At 40.1% G+C, this 18,043-nt stretch overlaps 1 protein-coding gene across 1 annotated transcript in view; it reads left to right on the top strand.

Moving 5' to 3' along the window:
• The window catches only part of LOC134403979 (chromatin remodeling regulator CECR2), a 101,753-nt gene that overhangs the window by 46,521 nt on the left and 37,189 nt on the right, over positions 1-18,043 (top strand). Inside the window, exons 3-6 of the mRNA XM_063134525.1 lie at positions 288-382; positions 11,724-11,907; positions 15,324-15,457; positions 16,132-16,236. Coding sequence (XP_062990595.1) covers positions 288-382; positions 11,724-11,907; positions 15,324-15,457; positions 16,132-16,236 — 518 coding nt within the window. The remainder of the gene's footprint in view (positions 1-287; positions 383-11,723; positions 11,908-15,323; positions 15,458-16,131; positions 16,237-18,043) is intronic.

Here is an 18,043-nt window from a genome sequence, read left to right as displayed (position 1 = left end):
ATTTGAATCCTTAGTCAACCATCCTCTTACTGGGTGGCTTTGAACAAAGCACAGTATAAGTTCCTATCTATAAGTTTACAATAATAACTTCACACCATTTGTTAGAGATAAACAAATTGTATAGCCACTGTAAAGCAATTGCATGCTGAAAATGTTATAGAAATGATAATGACAATGAAAATTATATTCTGCTAGAGCTCCCTGTTCCTGAAGTCTCCCCCCTTCCTCCAGTCAAGAAGAAAGGAAATTTGGATAAATTTATTTAATCATTTTTTTCCTCTCATTAGGAACTTGAAGCAGCTCTTTACAGTGATGATGTGGAGTTCATCAGTGATCTGATTGCCTGTCTTCTTCAGGGTTGTTACCAGCGCAGTGACATAACGTGAGTAGTCTCATTTATTGTTTACATATTTTCACAACTTGGTGGACTACTGAAAATGTACATGTCAGACCCAAGTGCTAAATAAGTGTAATTCTAACAGTTTTCTGATTGCCTCTGGGATTATTATTTTACTCATTCCCCATCTATTGTATTCTGATTCCTAATTCATGCCTGGAATATTTATATGTATTGAATATTTTTATTTTTATTATTATTTTTGTACGTTTATTTTCCTAGGTTTAAAATGTATATGTTTTAAATTTTGAGGCCCAGTACTGGGCAAAAAGCAGGATACAAATAATAATAATAATAATAATAATAATAATAATAATAATAATAATAATAATAATAAAAAAATCAGTGGCTCCTAATGCTCTAGTTGGCTAAATGTGCCTCCCCCCCATCTGATCCAGCACAAGGTTTTGCATGGGCATGTCAGAGAGCTGGCACAGGAGCTCCATGTGAGGTTCATTAAAACAAATAGCAGTTGTACAACTTTGGCAATTCTTGTGATCTGAAACCACATACACTCTCAGCCATCATGTGTCCCAATTTGTTTCTTACTTTCACTTCCCTTGTTAGCCTCTTTGTGGAGGAAGAGGGATAGAGTAAAATAAAATAAAACTTTCACGCTAAGATTTTCCCCTTTTAATATATCGTTTACTCTGATGGTTTCTGCATAAAGTATTCTATAATACAACACTTACAATGATAATACGTTATCATTTATGCAGAAACCATCAGTGTAAACGATATTTAAAGGGAAAAACCTTAAAACACTTGCTAATGTTCTAGAATGCTAGATGGCATATTCTAATCTATACAGAGGTAGGCTCAGCAAATACTTCTTGTGGATGGCTCTTCAATAAATTAATTGCACGAGACCATCAGTATATTTGCTGATAATCCACCTGCTTCTGGTAGAGGGCAGTATGTGTCATTCTGATGTCAGGAGTATACAACATGGTCCAGAATTTGCACACAAAATGGAATTAGTGGAAACTGATGATGGACATTCTACCTAGTCATAGGCTTAGAAATTGGAAAGAGCAGCCTATTACTTTAGAGCATCTGAGCTTTTGACTTCTCTCAGCAATTTCCATTCAAGGATTTGCTAGTAATTCTCATATGTATGAAACCAGACACATTCCAGTTTGGATGGCAATTTCTTGCAGAAATGGGGAGTATAAAAGAAGCTCAATCAAGAAGATTGCACCTTAGACTTTGAGCCAAGGACGTATGAACTCTCATCAACATGACAGTTTCAGGAAGATACTTAACTCTGTCTGCTTTCCCTTCCATAAATACTGCTTGCGCACCTGAGGATGGTTTAATTTTTATGTAGTGATTTACATCTACAACATGTGTCTCATTATTTATTTATATTTTCTTGCACAGCATGTAAAAATTGTTGACTGGGCTGGAATTGCTTGGCTATTGTTTTCTGTGTGCAGCATGATTAAAGTACTTCTGCTAATTATAATGTACTCTAAAGTAATTTTGGAAATGGAAGCCTAGCTGAGAACCATTCTGCTGCACAATTTAAATGTACTTTGGGTTAATTTGCCTATTTGTCTTGGAGTGAAAACATGTGTCAAGACCATACCCACCCAGCCTTCAGTTTTTGGCTTAAAATTTTGCCAGTTTTTTGTTAGCATTTGTGTGGGGGAAATGAACAAGGCAACTACATTTTAAAATTTCAAATGTTTTCCCCCCAGTAGAGTTACTACAGTGTGTACATTAGTGATAAAACATTAAGTGTCTACTTCAGTACCCTATCTTGTCCCTTCTCTGATATGTCCTCAGATAGGTAGATGGAACCTGTTTGACTGCTGTTCTCTTTTATTTAATGAAAATCGAAAAAGCTTTATACTCATTCTTGGGATAGGAACTCAAAGGAAACTTGTTAAGATAGTTCAAAGTAACAGGTATATGTGATTGCTCTTGCTGTTGCTACACTTGCCTAGTACTAGTGCTAATTAGAGACTTCTGAGAGCAATGACTGGCTTCTCTGTGTGACCAAAGCTGTGAAAAATTTAGGTTAGTGAAGGAGAAAAAAACAGTAAAGAGATCCATGTGTTCCTGCCCTTTAGTGGATGCCTGTATTAACTGAAAAGCTAGATAGTTCTCAACTATCGGTATTTATTTCCTGATAAATCTTTGCCATATGTGTTTAATAAGTAGGATATGTCATATCATCAATTTGGCTTTCCTTGATGCCTCTAGCTGAACTTTTAACATAAAAATATGATACCATGTCCTCATTTCTCTTTTTTCTTACTCATAGCTAAATTCCAGTATTGATATCTCATGGTGAAGCAATATTAGTTTAGATGTACAGCATTGTGGAACGAAAGGGGATAGTGGAAACGCTTATAGGTCTAGCTGAATTGATTATACATAATGACCCAGTTTTCATGTCGCCTACAACCCATGGTTAATAAACTTTGGGTTGTTGAAATTACAGCAGCAGCAAACATGCATCCTGGTTCCCATGTGCCTGCCCGCCTGCTCCCATTGCAATAAACAACTCAAGGTTGTTTATTGTGTTGTTTGAACCCTGAACTCTCAGTTGTTGGGGAACAAACAACCCAGATTTTGAACCCATGGCCTGCTGTCAGTGCCCAGTGCCTCTGAATTTCCTCCTCCCCACCCCCCATAAACTTGCAGCTCAGCTTTTTGACAGGCTGAGGGAAGCAGCCTTTTAGCTGGGGAGGAAGATGTGTGGGGAGTACTTTCACCATGCATCTTCCTTCTCATCCTACTCACACTCTGGCCGCCCATCAAACAGCAGATTGGTGCTTGGAAAGACTGTACCTAGCACCAATAATCTGGGCAGTGGAGGGGGAAGGCACAATGGGATCTCAGCATGCATACTGAGGGGTGTGTGTGTGTGTGTGAGAGAGAGAGAGAGATGTTCATGTGTAAGAGAAAGCGAAGGAGAGAGGGATGACAGCCATGGTCATGCCCTTCGCCATCTTTGTCCATGCTGATCACTGGTATGTGGCCCCTGATCCACTGCCCATTGGCATGTGTAACTCTCAGGAGCAAAAATGTTTCCTAACCCCATAAGGTAGCTCTGCTTGCAGTATTTGGATTTAGCATGGTGTATAATGCTTTTCTTTATGGATCTGTGGAATTTATATAATTAGTCGCATATATCTTTTTTCCCATGGTGAACTATCATAGATCACATAGAATAGGTGAATGATCCAAGATTTCTAACAGGGTACTCAGGTGATCAGTTCCTAATAGTGTTTTCTTCAAGTCAACTGTGGTGCAAAAGTATCAGTGTGGCTAAGAAGGAAAACTGTTCTCTATTGTCAGACACTTGTACTGTGAGAAAGGCCCTCTCCTGACTGTGTCTTTAGCAATGACCTTGCTACTCTTCCTTCTTTGCCACTCTCCTCCTTTTGAGTAGCAGTGAAACTGGCCTGCTTCAGCTGTCATCTCCAGGTTAAGTGGCTGCATTTGCTTCTGTCAAGCTCGTACATGTGTCTGCGATGTGATCTGTTATTAGATTAGACGGCCCCCATCGGCTCTCCATTCCCCTAGCCTCCCCAGAGATTTTGCTCCGCTCCAACACTGTTCCATTTCTATCTGCAGGAGTGCAGTGGGAGTCATCGCATCAACGGCTTTCTTGTTTGGCAGTGAGCTTTTAGTTACAGAGGTCTATTTGATAGGGGTGGGGATGTTTTTAAGTATACATGTTGCACTGAAAATTGAATAATTCTTGGCTCAAACTAGCTAGCACCTTTCCTTCTCTAATGACTGCTTCTTAGAAAATAGTTGTGTACTCATGCAAAATATGCATTCCTTGTGTCATTTACAAAAGGGGCACGCCACATGTGTGTCAAACTTGAGCGCTATGACTGAACATATAGGAGCCCTATTTGAATATGCATGGAAGAAAAAATGTGGTTTATATGCATTTGCACACTTTTAACTAGCGTGAAATGTGTATATTTTGTACTTGAATGTAAGACTCTTGTGTGGGTTGTGATAAATGGCCCTCTTTATGGAGTATTTTAGAGTAGAGTATTTTTCATTAGCCATGAGATTGGATTGCTGGCACTGGCATTGTTCAGGACATTTATTTCCAAGTCAAGAGTTGCAGTCCAACAGATGGGACTTAGGCAGAGGCCAAAACCTCTTCCTAACCTCAGACTTTCTATCTCAATTTTACAGCTACTTATCTGGACAAAATTCAAGTATTTTGTGGAGATGAACTGAAGGAAGTCCGGAATTTGCTTTTTAAAAAATAAAAATAAAAATCTCACCCTGATTTTATGAGAAACTCCTGTCTTCAGCACTGCATCCAGTGTTGACAGTCTGGGAATTTACCCACAAGTCTTCTGTCCTTTCCCACCATTTAAGTCAGGCCTGAAAATCACACACAAGAAGAATCCTGATTTGGAGCAAAGGTCAGTGTTGAATAGCACCCTGTTTCTCCCTGTGGCCAGACAGATGCCCCTAAGAAGCCCAGAAGTGGATCAAGTCCCTTCCTGGTTGTTTGTGCTTAGCATTATGTAAAAAACAGAACAAGTAGGTATTCAGAAATATACCACTTCTGGAAGTTTCTACTTTGCTGTCATGGCTAACAGCAGTTGAAAAACCTACCCCCACTAATTTGTCTAAAGAAAGTAGACAAGGATCTGTTAGCAGTCTAGCTAGACAGGCGCAAGTCTTTAGAAAAGGTATGGCACACGTACATTATTTGTTTTCTTTCTTCTTTTACAGAGACAATACTTTGCTTGACTTAGCCTCTTCATAGCTTCAAAAGCCATTAGCTATGCTACAAGGCTTCCCCTTTGGACTCCCCACCCCCACCCCAAAGATAAGCAAAGAACTCCATTGTGGCTGTCTGGGGTCAAGCCTGCAGCTGTAACTCAGATTAGGTTGACCTTAATCAGAAACAAGCCCCCTTTTTGACAACTCATGATAGATAGATTGCTGTAGGGGAGAGAACATTAGCCATCCCTCAGGTTTTCCCCTTCTCCTGATATAGTCCTTGGTTCTCCTGACCCTAGTAATGATGTCTGAGTGAGGTCATTCAAACACACATTAGACTCCTCCCCATAATCTTAATTTCCTTCTAAACAAGTTGCATTTGTGAAGAAAATATTGCCAACGTAATTCAAAATAAAGCATTCATGAACTTGGCTGTCATTAGAAAAATGGTCCCTTTTGCTTCAGACAGAGAAACATTATATTCTTACCCTTTTGTCTGCAAGCACATGCTTGCCTGAACTAAGATTGCCCTCTTCCAGCCTAACAGAAACTTTGAACAGAACATCCTTATGGAACCAATGAATCTAACACTTTTTTGGTAGTCTAACCACCATAAAGACAAAAACTTTTGTCTTTATTTGGATTGCACCTATAATAACTGCTGCCTGCCCCAGTAGACCATTCCACTTGTGCTGGACAAAATGTGGGAAATATCAAGGGGGTTGTGGTTTGAAAATTAAATGAATTAATGTATCTGTTGTTTTCCATGGAATTGTTTTTTTTAATTGAGGTTTTCTAGTTTTATGACATTGCATGAATAATCATGCAGAATCAGTATTGAAAAAATTCATCCCAAATTAATAAACTACATCTCTTCCTGGAAAAGAGAGATTTGACAATATGGTGCCAGAGTCTACTGCAATGTGTTCTATGTGGCCCCTTTGAGAATGATTTGGAAATGCCAACTAGTACAAAAACAGAAGCATGTATTCCTTGAAGGAAATGTTTCCTATTTGGGAAGTTTGGAAGGGAACAGAGAGGGCATGTCTACACCAGGGGAGGGCAGGGGGAGGATCTCGTGATATGCTGAGATCTTGCAGCAGCAGTTTTTTCTTTTACAGACAAGAAGAGCTGGAGCGCACTCACGCCCCAGAAAAAAATCAAAGATAAAAAAAGGCCCAACCCTGCTCCCCTACCAACCCCTGATGGGCACGGAGCACCTGAAGAGCCAGGACGAAACCGGGCTGCCAGGCTGCCCACACCTCCTGCGGTCTTGGGACGATCCCAAGATGGCGTGAAAAATCCAGCTAAAAGCCATCCTGGTTATTCCATGGAAATGGAGAGATCTTCCCTCCCTGCTCCCAGGATCCCCTGTGCATCATGTGGATGGACAGGGATGATTCCGGGATGATCCCCGGGATAAGGCATGGCATAGACATGCCCAGAGAGAGTAGTTTCTATCTAGAAATTTCATTTTTCTGAAGCAGTTTCTCATTTTATTATTATCAGCAAAATCCTAGTGATGTTTTGAAAATCCTGATTCTTCCAAATACATTTTTGGTAATTCTTATTTTATCCCAATAAAAATGGGCAGAACTCATTCCATAATAGATTAAGATGGCTTAAAGCATCATTTTATTTACAATAGTTTTAAAATACCACCAAGCATAGCTGATTATAATGGTAACTAGCCAAAGCTGCTGCTAACAATCGTACTATTTTGTGCCAACCATCTTTTTACCATGTACATAATCCCCCTTTCACTTTATGGGTCTACCAGTCATGGCACTTAGACTTATAGACTTATTCGTATGTAACAACAACCAGAGTCTGGGTTGTTCAATCCTGGGTTGTTATTAAATGTGAACTTGGAATGATCGGTTTATGAGTTGTTAACCATGAACAACCCAAGAAGTGAACCCATGTTTTGTTGTTAGGTTGTGAACTCTGGATTCTTTTAAGTATGGGTTGTCATTATGTGCTGACCCAGAACCATGAGTTCTTTCACCAGGCTACAAAGGCAGTGGGCAAGAATGGTAAACAAACAAACGAAACAAAACCTGGTCATTCTACATGCCAGTACTACACATCACAAAGGCATTTCGGATACAGGGAGAGAGCAGTTGAAGGAGGAGGGAACCAAACAACCCAGGAATTGATAAAAACAACCTGTTCTTTTTGCAATGGTCTGGCAGACATCATGGGTTGTCATTATGTGTGAACCAGATCATACCCTTGCTTTTCTGTATGCTGTTTTTCTTTCCAAAAATAATGCCTAGACAGGTAGTTTTGGTTTTAAAAATAGTTTTCTAATAATGATATTCAACAGTGAGAACGAAAAATTAATATTTGTTTGGAAAGACGACAGATTTTGGCTTGTTTGGGAAACTGGCTTTCTGCAGAAGGAAAGATAAAGCTGAAGTTGAGGGTAACTGGAAATACCGTCAAACATCTGGTTCTCGTTTCAGGTTCTCATTATAGCCTGAATCAAAGCGACAACCATGCAGTGGTAGTCTACACAAATTGACAAGAGGACCTGGAGTGCTCTACTAAGAACAGAGGCTCATTGCAGCTTACATGGGGCAGAAGGGCGGAAGCTTCTGGTTTTAGCCACTTAAGTAAAAGTCAAACTCAAATACCCAAGATGATGGGTTGAATCAACAGACCTGTTTCCCCAGAGGAAATGGAATTAAATACTCAAATCCTTGCCATCTTCTAGAAATGGAAAATTTCATGGCTCAATGTGTTTGTTTTGAGCAGCAAGAAAAATATAGAAAAGAAAGAAAAACAATTGAGATTTTTCTGATTTATTTTTCAATTGCATCAACCAACATGCTTTTTCTGATTTTTGCTGCTGCACATACAAGAATCAGCAGCAACAAATGAATGTTGCTGCTGCTAACCAGTCTCACAGGCTCTGATTCATCAGTACTCTAGAATTAGTCGTCTGCTGAGGACTGCCAGTTAAAGTCATTTCCCTTTAGTTATATTTGAGTGGTTTATATGCAATAATAACCCATTTAAAAACAACAAAAACATAAACCAAATCTGGGTTATTGGGAATGAGGCAGCATGCTTATGCTGATAACTGGTCATTCCCACCGTAAACAAGAGTAACTAAAGAACCTTAATTCCATCCATGGTTTGCTTAGTGTTACTTTGTCCTGTCCCACCCCCCAACTAGCCAGAGAAATAACCCAAGAACAAACAATGGGTTATTTTTCTGACTTGTTTTGCTGGTAGGGGGAGCCATAATTCCAAACCATGGATGGAAAGGCCAGGTATTGTTGCTTGCAGTTGCAGTGGGAGCAATCGGGCAATATACTCATTCCTGGTAAACCAGAATTTTAAAAAGATCCTGGTTTATCCAAAAGATTTGGTTATTGTTTGTGAACTAGGCCATTATCTAGGATTGAAAGATTTAATTGATAAAGTTGGTAATGTAAGGGCAGGTTGATACACACATTATATCGTGGTGCAAGAAGTTTTGCCCTGTGTGTATACAGGTTAGAGTATACACTTATGAATCAATTATAATACAATTATGAATCCCTACCATGTGTTTCTGTATGACTGATTGAAAATGTGTTTAGCATGCACAGTAAAGTTAATTAGATATATATCACTAACATTTTATAAATGCACTTAACACATTTCATGTTTAAGTTCTAAAACTTAAGCTTTAACCAGAAAATCCTTCCTCAACTGATGTTGATGGCAAATTCTGGGATTTAAGACTCTTGAAAGCCTTCCTGCAGTGAAAAATGTGCACAGACACACTAGCTGCCTCCACCTGGTCCCAGATTTGATTGGTGAATCTTAACAGTGGTTTTTTCTTCCAACTTTTATATATAAAAAAACTCCTAGCAGATATTTGTGCCTTTGTAGATGAAACTACTTACAGCTTTCCCTTCTTAATAACTATTTGGGGTTGGGGTTGGTTTTCACTCTGGGTTGTTTTTAAACTCTGGCAACATATTCCACAATCTGATGGGAAAGATAGGTAATTAGCCTTTGCTTCAAATAATGAAGAATGGTGTTGTTTTAATAAAACTGTAATGTCAAGATCTGAAGAAGAAAACTTTATGAAGTTTTACAACATATACTGTTTTACATGATTTAAATTTAATTAAGAGCCTTGCTTTCAAAACACAATTAATTAAAAAGAAATATTTTCATCAGTTGATAGCCCAGATATCTATCTAGTTGTAAACAGGTAGACATATTAACAGTTTACAACTAAAGAGACTTGTTTTTTGGAGTTTGGATCGATCCAAACATGGTCTTAAGACTGAAACAAAATATTGCCTGCAGTAATGCATTTAAAATCCAGTTCTCAATTATGACAAGAATCCAGGCTGAAGAATTGTCTCTTAATTAGATTTTTATTATGTCATGCTAACTGATGACAATCTTAGCTGGTCAGTGGTTTCAGAGAGAGGTCTGTTTCATCAATCATTGACTGATTGGAAATTTGAGGAAATCCGGACCTGGAGTTTCTTAATTGGATTGTTGATGTCAGCAGTTTCACTTGATGATAAATCATTGTATGTTTGGATGTGAAAGAGTCATAAAAGTAATTGTCCGTCTGCATGAGCGTGCCTGTTTGATTTTTTGTGAGGTGTTGTTCATTGGCTGGGAATGTGATGCTGCTTGCCAACAGGTACAGAGAAGCAGATGATTGTACCTAGAACTAAGGTTTAAATTAATTCAATATTCGCTGTCCACATTAAAAATTTGCTAACGGAGAGTCCAAAACTGGAACTTTAAATGTGCATCGCTGATGTTAGAATTGTAAGAGTTTAGAGGTAGAAAGAACACCTACCTATCTCATCTACTCAATATTTTGCCCTGATGCAAAAGTCAAGAAAGTCAAGAAGAATGTTGCAAAATCACATTCCACTCCCTCTGACCCCGATGTGCTATGTTTTCAGATTTGAAATAATTCTATAACTGTTTTCAGATGTAATGCTAAAACATGGTCTGCTCTTGTTTTAATATTTTGATTTGTCAATCATGGTTTGTACAAATCACAGGTTCTCTTATTTGGATGAAATGGGAAATTGCAGTGTGCTCCAATCAATGACTACGGACAGCTTTAGATTTCCTCTTCTCACATGCAAAGGGATAAGCTGAGAATTGTGAGCCTGAGGCTTGCTGTAGCACGTTCTCATTTTGCTATGCCATAGTTTAGTGTAAGATCTGAACGCAAGTGAATATTTTCATCAATTTTGCCTTTAATTTAAAAACTTTCCAAAAGCATCTGGCTGGCCAATGCTAAAAAAAGATTGCTGGACTAGATGGTTCTTTGATCCAATCCAGCTGAGCATATATGTTCTTTGACAGTTGCACAAATAATGCAATAACCAGAGTGAACTGTGGGCTGATTATTAACTGACAGCTTGTTGCAGTATGAATAGAATAATGTATGTGTTAGTCCTGGTGCTGAATATGGTTTCCCATGTTGGAGGCCATATATTGCAATAAAAACTAAATGGGGCAAATTGATGTTTGAGACCACATAAAATTGGGCTAATCTGAGATGAATCTGTGATCTAACCACCAAATTAGGTGAGATGGTAGCATAGCTGTTTTGTTTGTTTGTTTTTGAACTTAGGGTTGTATCCAATGTTGCACTTCAGTTAGCAGAATAGACACTGCTGGTGGATCGATTTTTTTCCTTTCCCTTGCACCCCTCCCCACAAACGTTCTCCGGAGATTTGGAGGATTACCCAGAGCAGATTGGGGGACATGTGGGGAGCTACAAGGGGAAGAGGGAAAGAGAAATTCCTATTGTCCAAGCAGACATAATGTTGCATTTAGCCTATAGTTCTACTCCAGGGGTGGGCAATATGTGGCCTATAGATTGCATATGTCCTCCCTCCCCCATGCTGCCCCCACAGTCCATGCAACACTGTTGAATTCAATGGCAGCAGCAAAAAATATTTTTTTAATGGCCTCATTAGCCCTGCAGAGTGCTAAATGGGTCAAATTTAGCTTGTTTTGAAGCTAAATTTGATCCAGTTCACACTCGTTAGGACGAATGTGACCTTTAAAAAACCCACATACACATTTTTTTCCCTGGCTGCTTTATCATGCTGTATGGAGTGCAACCTGCAGGAGGGGGTGTCCAGGGGGCAAAACCCTTGGTCCGATCCAGCATGACTCATATTATGTTATTATGTTCTGTAGTCCTTTGATAATTTTAGTTCATTACCCTTGTTCCACTTGGAAATCGCTTTTCTTAAATAGGAGTAAGAAATATAGATAATATGTATGTATCTGGATGACTACTTCTGACAATATTTTCTGTGTATATGCCTTCATTGGAATCCCTGTAAAAACATCTTGTTAGAGAAAAACATTATATAAGAAGAGGCACTAAATTTTGTCATGTTTAACATAAATTCTTCCATGATCAAAACAGAGCATGCCAGTTAGCCCTGTGCAAGGAACATGGCCAATCTTGAAATGCCTACTTACCTAAATAAAGTTTGTATATTTGTTATCAACTGTGAAAAGATGGAGCTTTCCTTTTTGTTGCATAGAATGTCATTTGTATCAAATAGTTTAAGGCAGCATCTATGTGGGCATTTATTCTCTTTTTAAGATCTCAGACATTTCATGGCTATCTTGAAGATATCATCAACTATCGCTGGGAACTGGAGGAAGGGAAGCCCAATCCCTTACGAGAATCTACTTTCCAGGATCTGCCCCTGCGCACCCGTGTGGAAATACTGCACCGTCTTTGTGATTACCGACTTGATGCTGATGATGTCTTTGATCTGCTCAAGGTGTGTTGAATGATGACAGATCTTGGATGGGGGAACACAGAAAGTGAAATGGGTCATATTTTCCACCAGGAGGACAACATAGTGGCTCTGTTCAGACAACACATTTCTCAACAGTGGTTTTAGAACGCCACGGTGGAGGTTTTACACCACTGTTAAGAAATGTGTCATCTGGCGGGAAAACCCCACGCAACAGTGGAGGTTTTTTTGGGAAAACACTCCATGCAAAGGAGAGTTTCTGCACAACTGTTGTGTTGTGTATTGTGTTGCATTGTGTTGACTTTTCCCACTAGCTACAGAGTTCCCTGGGAAGAGCAGCAAAAGGAGCAAGTGCTGCTTTAGGAGAGCTGTTGGAATTGTTATTTTGCCGCAGTGGCTGATGGGATACCATCAGGAAGACCAGGAGAGGAGAGAGGGTGGAGGAACTGTCAATCAAACATCATGATGGATTTTACTGAACTCCACAGTAGCCCACAGTCACACCATGGTGGAGTTAGAACATGTTGTATGGGGAGTACATCCTAAAACCTCAACCCCTGAGTGGAGTTTTCACACTGTGTTGACTAATGTGTTGTCTGAACTGAGCCATTGTATTCACAGTTCCCTTCCATGTCCCTTTGTTAAGCTGATTTAAAAGGTAGTATCATTTTCTGGATTATGTTTGGCTTTTATAGTCTTCCAGGTTGGAGAACCAAAAGAAACTGGGTGTGTGAAATTGTATTTTGCTCTCTGTATGTTTGCTACTTTGATTTATTGCTGTCTCACCTGCACAGATTTTTTTTTCACTGAATCAGCCCTACTGTAAATGGGTCCCATGTTACTATGATTGGAAGTTTTCTTTAACAGAAGGCTCCTTGGGGATTGTGGAGATATTAAGAACTTACCTAGGTTTTAATAGTTTAATTAGTCAGGTGAGATCATCCGGGCCAGGACATCTTACACTCTCCTGATTCTAAATATCACCTTTTAACAACTTCTCTCCAATCTTACTGTCTCTAGCTATATTTCTTTTATTTTTTTGTTTGTTATAGTTATTTTCACACATACCGTATTTCTTCAATTGTAAGACGCCATCGATTGTAAGACGCACACTAATTTCAGTACCACCAATAGAAAAAAAAATCCCTAAGACACACCCGCGATTCTAAGATGCACCCCATTTTTAGAGATGTTTATATGGGGAAAAAAGTGTGTCTTAGACTCGAAGAAATAAGGTATCTGCACAGTATCTTAACAAGGTAATTGTTAATTATGAATGTGATGGGTGTTGGTATAATCTGCTTTGATTTTAGAAGCCTTTGAGAGCAGTCCTATGCCCCCATGGCATAAAATAGTTCAGTTTCCTGGCTCTGAGCCAGGAAACTACGCTCCCCTCCCCCTCTCCATCCCTCGCGTAGCCAAGAATCACACCAGCTACCTCTCTGCACTTGGAAAACAAAGCCCAGAGATGGGGAAAGGGGGGCATTCCTAGGAAGGGGGAGAAAGACTGGGGCGGCTGTGTTATTCCATTTTCTATGGCTGCCCCAGCCTCCTTCCCTTCCCCTCTGAGGCGTTGCTATTAGACGGGTAAAATCGCCATCTAGCAGAAATGCAGGGAGGCTGAAGCATGGAGCTGCCAGTCTACTCCTGTTAGTCGGAGGCTGCCAGCTATCTGGATAGGATTGCACCCCTAACTGCTGTTCCCTTACTGTCTTTGATAAATGCATATGTCCATGAAACTTTTTGTGTGCCATGACGGTTGTTGTTATTGCTAATAACAGCTCTGAAATATGGCTGGTTAAAAGAGACTAAACTTTTTTTTACTGTTTGTAACATTAATGTACCTCAGAGGGTAACAACTTCTGTAGCTCTCAAGATGTAAGTGCTAGTGATGATTAAAAGGCAGCATAGCATTTTAAGGTACTTTTTTGCTGAGTGCTTCTCTGTCTTCTGGCCAGTTCCTTTTTAATGTTGTCTTGGCATTATTGAGTCTGGTTCCAGATGGCTGTACATGGTGAGGTGTCAGCTTATAAATCCAGTCACTTAATTCAGACTATGGTTCAGAGGCTCTGCTTGTATGCTCCCATGTTCATGGAGCTTGCTTAATTACTTCCTGTTTTAATCAAACCACGTTTTCCATTAAGTGTGAACTAACAAACCATTGCTTGATCCTGTTTTGGGAAATGCACTCAAGCTATTGTTTGCCAGTTCAGATGTAATGACAAAGTATGGTTTGATTAAAACAGGAACTAATGAATTAATTTTCATGCCTTGTGGTGGGGAATGAAGTTCACAAGCAAGTGTGAGAGCACAGCACTTGTTTATCATCCAAATAACGGTTTAGAGAATTGTCCGAATGTAGCCAGTATAGCAAGTGAGGGAGCTGTAATACTTGTCTCACCATGTGGCCAGATGCTACAGATTAGTGGTGAGTTCATCAGCCAGCCATCACAACCACAGGTGGTAGTCTGAAAACACTTTTAGAATAATCCTGCTGCAGTAATCCATTTGAAAAACATGACACTGGTCTCAGTCAATTTTTCAGTAAGCATCTATGCCCAAGAATCAGCAGGAATCCAGTTTTGTGATCAGATTGTTCCCTTCAGCCCCCCACCCCTAGCCCCCCAAAATTACAAGGATGACCAGCTCTGCATGGCCGTTTTCTATGCATAATGCCTCTATGGAAATAATCCCTTGAACAGTCCTGTGCGGGCAATCATTATATCAGAAAAGTCCCTTTCATAGTTGCTTGGAGAGAAAAGTTAAGCAGGTGTGGCTTCTCTTGTTAATGCAGAACTGTGGTAGGAGAAGATGCACCTGCTTACTGCTGAAGCCAACCATGGCCTTTGTGGAACTTTAGAATTCTGCCACTTGAGGAGGGAGAGCCCACCTGCTGCTTTGCTATTAAAGGTATAAGAGGCCACTTTGGGTCGAGCATTAGCAAGCTTTACTTGGCCTTTCTCATGAATATATTTACAGCACATAAATCTCAGTGTAAATTGACACAGTTGGTCACTTTTTGGCAGACAAGGGGTTTGAATATCTATAGTGGCTCCAGAGGATACAGGCAGGGTTTTTAATAAGTGTAAGAAATGGGGTAGCAATACTGAGAGCTAGGCCAGCAGAAGTGGAATATATTAGTTGAATGTTGGCTGCAAAGCTTCCACATACAATTACCTCATGCTGCATAGAAAGCTACTTGGAACTATTTGTCCATCTTTGTCAGAAGCAGTGTGTGTTAAAAGTAGCGTTTTAAAGCTAAAAGAACATGACCATGAGAAACTTGCATTCAGCAGATAAAGGACAACTTATTCTTTTAGTCATATTATTTTCTGCCCAGGGCTTTAGAAATACTTCTATTTTACATGGTACTAGGGGAGGCAAGTGTTGATTGCTGCTTTTCAGTTGTTGTCTTTTTGTATTTGTGCTTTCAAATACAGGGTTTGGATGCAGATAGCCTCCGGGTGGAACCATTGGGTGAGGATAGCAGTGGTGCCCTCTACTGGTATTTCTATGGCACTCGGCTGTACAAAGAGGAACCCATGAAACCAAATGGAGAGTTGTCTTTGGACAGGTACAGATTTCTCTTTCTCGATAAGCAGACAGTGGATAAGAATATCAGAGAGGAGCAAATTTAGGAAAGAAACAGTTGTTGTGAGGACTACAAGATTAGCAATTTTACTAATTTCCTGATCACTACTACTGCTGTTTTTCATTTCTAAATGTAGTGTACCATTCTCAGAGTGATTTACTGTTTTTTTCTGCTTGCCTCAACAATCTTGTGAGTTAGCGCACCCTTATTCCCATGTTACAGGTTGGGAACTTAAGCTAATAGAATGACTACGTCATGGCCACACAATGAATAAATGACAGAGGTGGAACTTGGACCCATTTCTCCCAAGTTCATCTCTAATCACTAGACCACACTGGTTCTTGTATAGTACAGCTAAAGCCAAGCATGGCCTTTTGTAGGACTTCTGCTGCTTGAGGTGGAAGAGCCCACCTGTATTAGGAAAACAGAGCTTTTCAGATAACAAGAAGTTGTACCTGCTCGTTAATTAATTTTTCACCAAGTGGCTGTGCCCTTTCTCCTCCCATTATCCTCCTTGGAGCTAATCCCCCCTAACTTGGCTGACAGCAGCTGTTCCAATATATCTTACTGTCACTGTTCTCCCCTTACCCTCCTGCTTTTGCCAAGTGCTGCTATCATGTTCTGTAGCTATTCTGTAACTTTTCAATGTGTTCCAGGGCATGTGGGACACAGACAAACACTCCAAATGTTCCTGGGAAAATAGTAAAAAGACGAGGGCGACCTCCAAAACGGAAAAAATTGCTGGAGGAGACTCTCTTGAGGTAAAGAAATACTAACCTTGGAATATTAACCTGATACACCCCAGTAAGCAAATGAAATATGTGTTTGTTTAGTGTTATCAATGTACATAATCCTTTACACAGTAGAGGAGGTTACAATCTAAATGCTGACAGTGGTGCAAATTGAAGGTGCGTATGAAAAGTGAGTGGCAAGGAATGGATATGAGCATGTACAGTCTATGAAAGGCATCTGAACCCTAATGGAAGCTTTTTAGTTAGAACCTAGTGTAATTCTCCTCCATCTGTTGTAACTTGAACTGTGACTTTTACAGAGCTGCTAAGCAAAACATGGTCAACTCTATATAATACCTGTATAAAAAGAATCTGTTAAAATAAAACAGGCCATAGACTAGTAATGACTAAATTTTCAGTGCACCCTATAGACATTTCCAAGTAGCACCAGAGGTATTTTATTCTTTACTAAGCTTCCATGGCAGTAAATATTTATAAGTGGTATACTTCCATAACATTACCGTGAGTGGTATGCTTCTATAATCAGAGGCCATATTAGCAGCATGAACTCTCACCAAGGTTGTGAGTTACACTTAAATCCCATTGATTTCAGTGGGACCTAAGTGCAACTAACAGGCTGGATCCAATCCATGCTGTTCTATCCTCAATTCATAATTTGAAACTGAAGAATTCATGAGTGCCCTCTAGCAGTAGGCCAATTGCTCCCAAGCACATAATTTCACTCTGCAAAGCCCAATCTTCTTGGTTTTTGGAGGCAATGAAGCAGGGATGAAGATTATAAAAATGCAAACAGCAGAAATCTCAAAGGAAATCCAACCAAACACAGAAACTTATTATTGAACCAAGTCTGTGGCAGTGATGGCAAAGAAACAATACTTCTCCCCACCATTGCATCATCAGGATGATGTCCAACTGAGCTTTTCTAGGTAGTTCAGGGCATACTTCAACTTACTCCCCAGGGTTCACTGTGGGTAGTTTAGGCATAGTCCTGAGGTTGTCTATGGAGCAAGTCCTTCTCAGAGGTCAAAAGGCAGGCAGAACTCAGAAGCACAATGTTACCAGTCAAGCAGAGAGCAGTTTATAAGCACGGTCTGAGGCAGAGCCAAAGTCAAGCACAGGCAAATAGTTCAATACAAGCACAATCCAAAGAGAACAAAAGAAGTGCCAAGCTGGATCAGACCAAAGGTCCATCTAGTCCAGCACTCTGTTCACACAGTGGCCAGCCAGCTGTCGACCAGGGACTAACAAAGTAGGACACAGTGCAACAGCACCCTCCTGCCCATGTTCCCCAGCAAATGTTGCATATAGGCTGACTGCCTTGGATACTGGAGGCAGCACATAGCCATCGGGGCTAGTAGCCATTGATAGCCTTCTCCTCTAGGAATTTACCCAACCCCTTTTAAAGCTGTCCAAATTGGTGGCCATTACTACACTCTTACCAGCACACTCTTACCAGAAGTCAGTAGTATAAGACCAGTCAAAAAAAGGAAGCACAGTGCTAGGAACTTATACTCAGACATTATTCGTGTCCCTAGTGCCTGAAACTCAGGGCTTTTAAAACTTCACAGTTTTATACTGTCCAGAGCACAGTTGCAGGCCACTAGTGCCCACTGAAGAAAGGTCTGCTCATGAGCAGAGCCTTACTCAAAGTATATCTTTACTCACGAGGATCCCTATTCTGTCGGCTGACTGAACTTCGACTTTTTGATGTTTGTGCTCCCTAGGGCTAGATGGTACTTGGTTAGCTATGTTGTAAGGGTTAGGACCAACTGATGTCTCCTCGAAGGGCCCAGGATCCCCCTGATTTATCTCAAGG

Source organism: Elgaria multicarinata, chromosome 9 (assembly GCF_023053635.1).
Source record: "Elgaria multicarinata webbii isolate HBS135686 ecotype San Diego chromosome 9, rElgMul1.1.pri, whole genome shotgun sequence".
NCBI lineage: Eukaryota > Metazoa > Chordata > Lepidosauria > Squamata > Anguidae > Elgaria > Elgaria multicarinata.
Note: the sequence above shows the minus strand (reverse complement) of the source record. Positions and strands in the feature narration are given on the sequence as shown.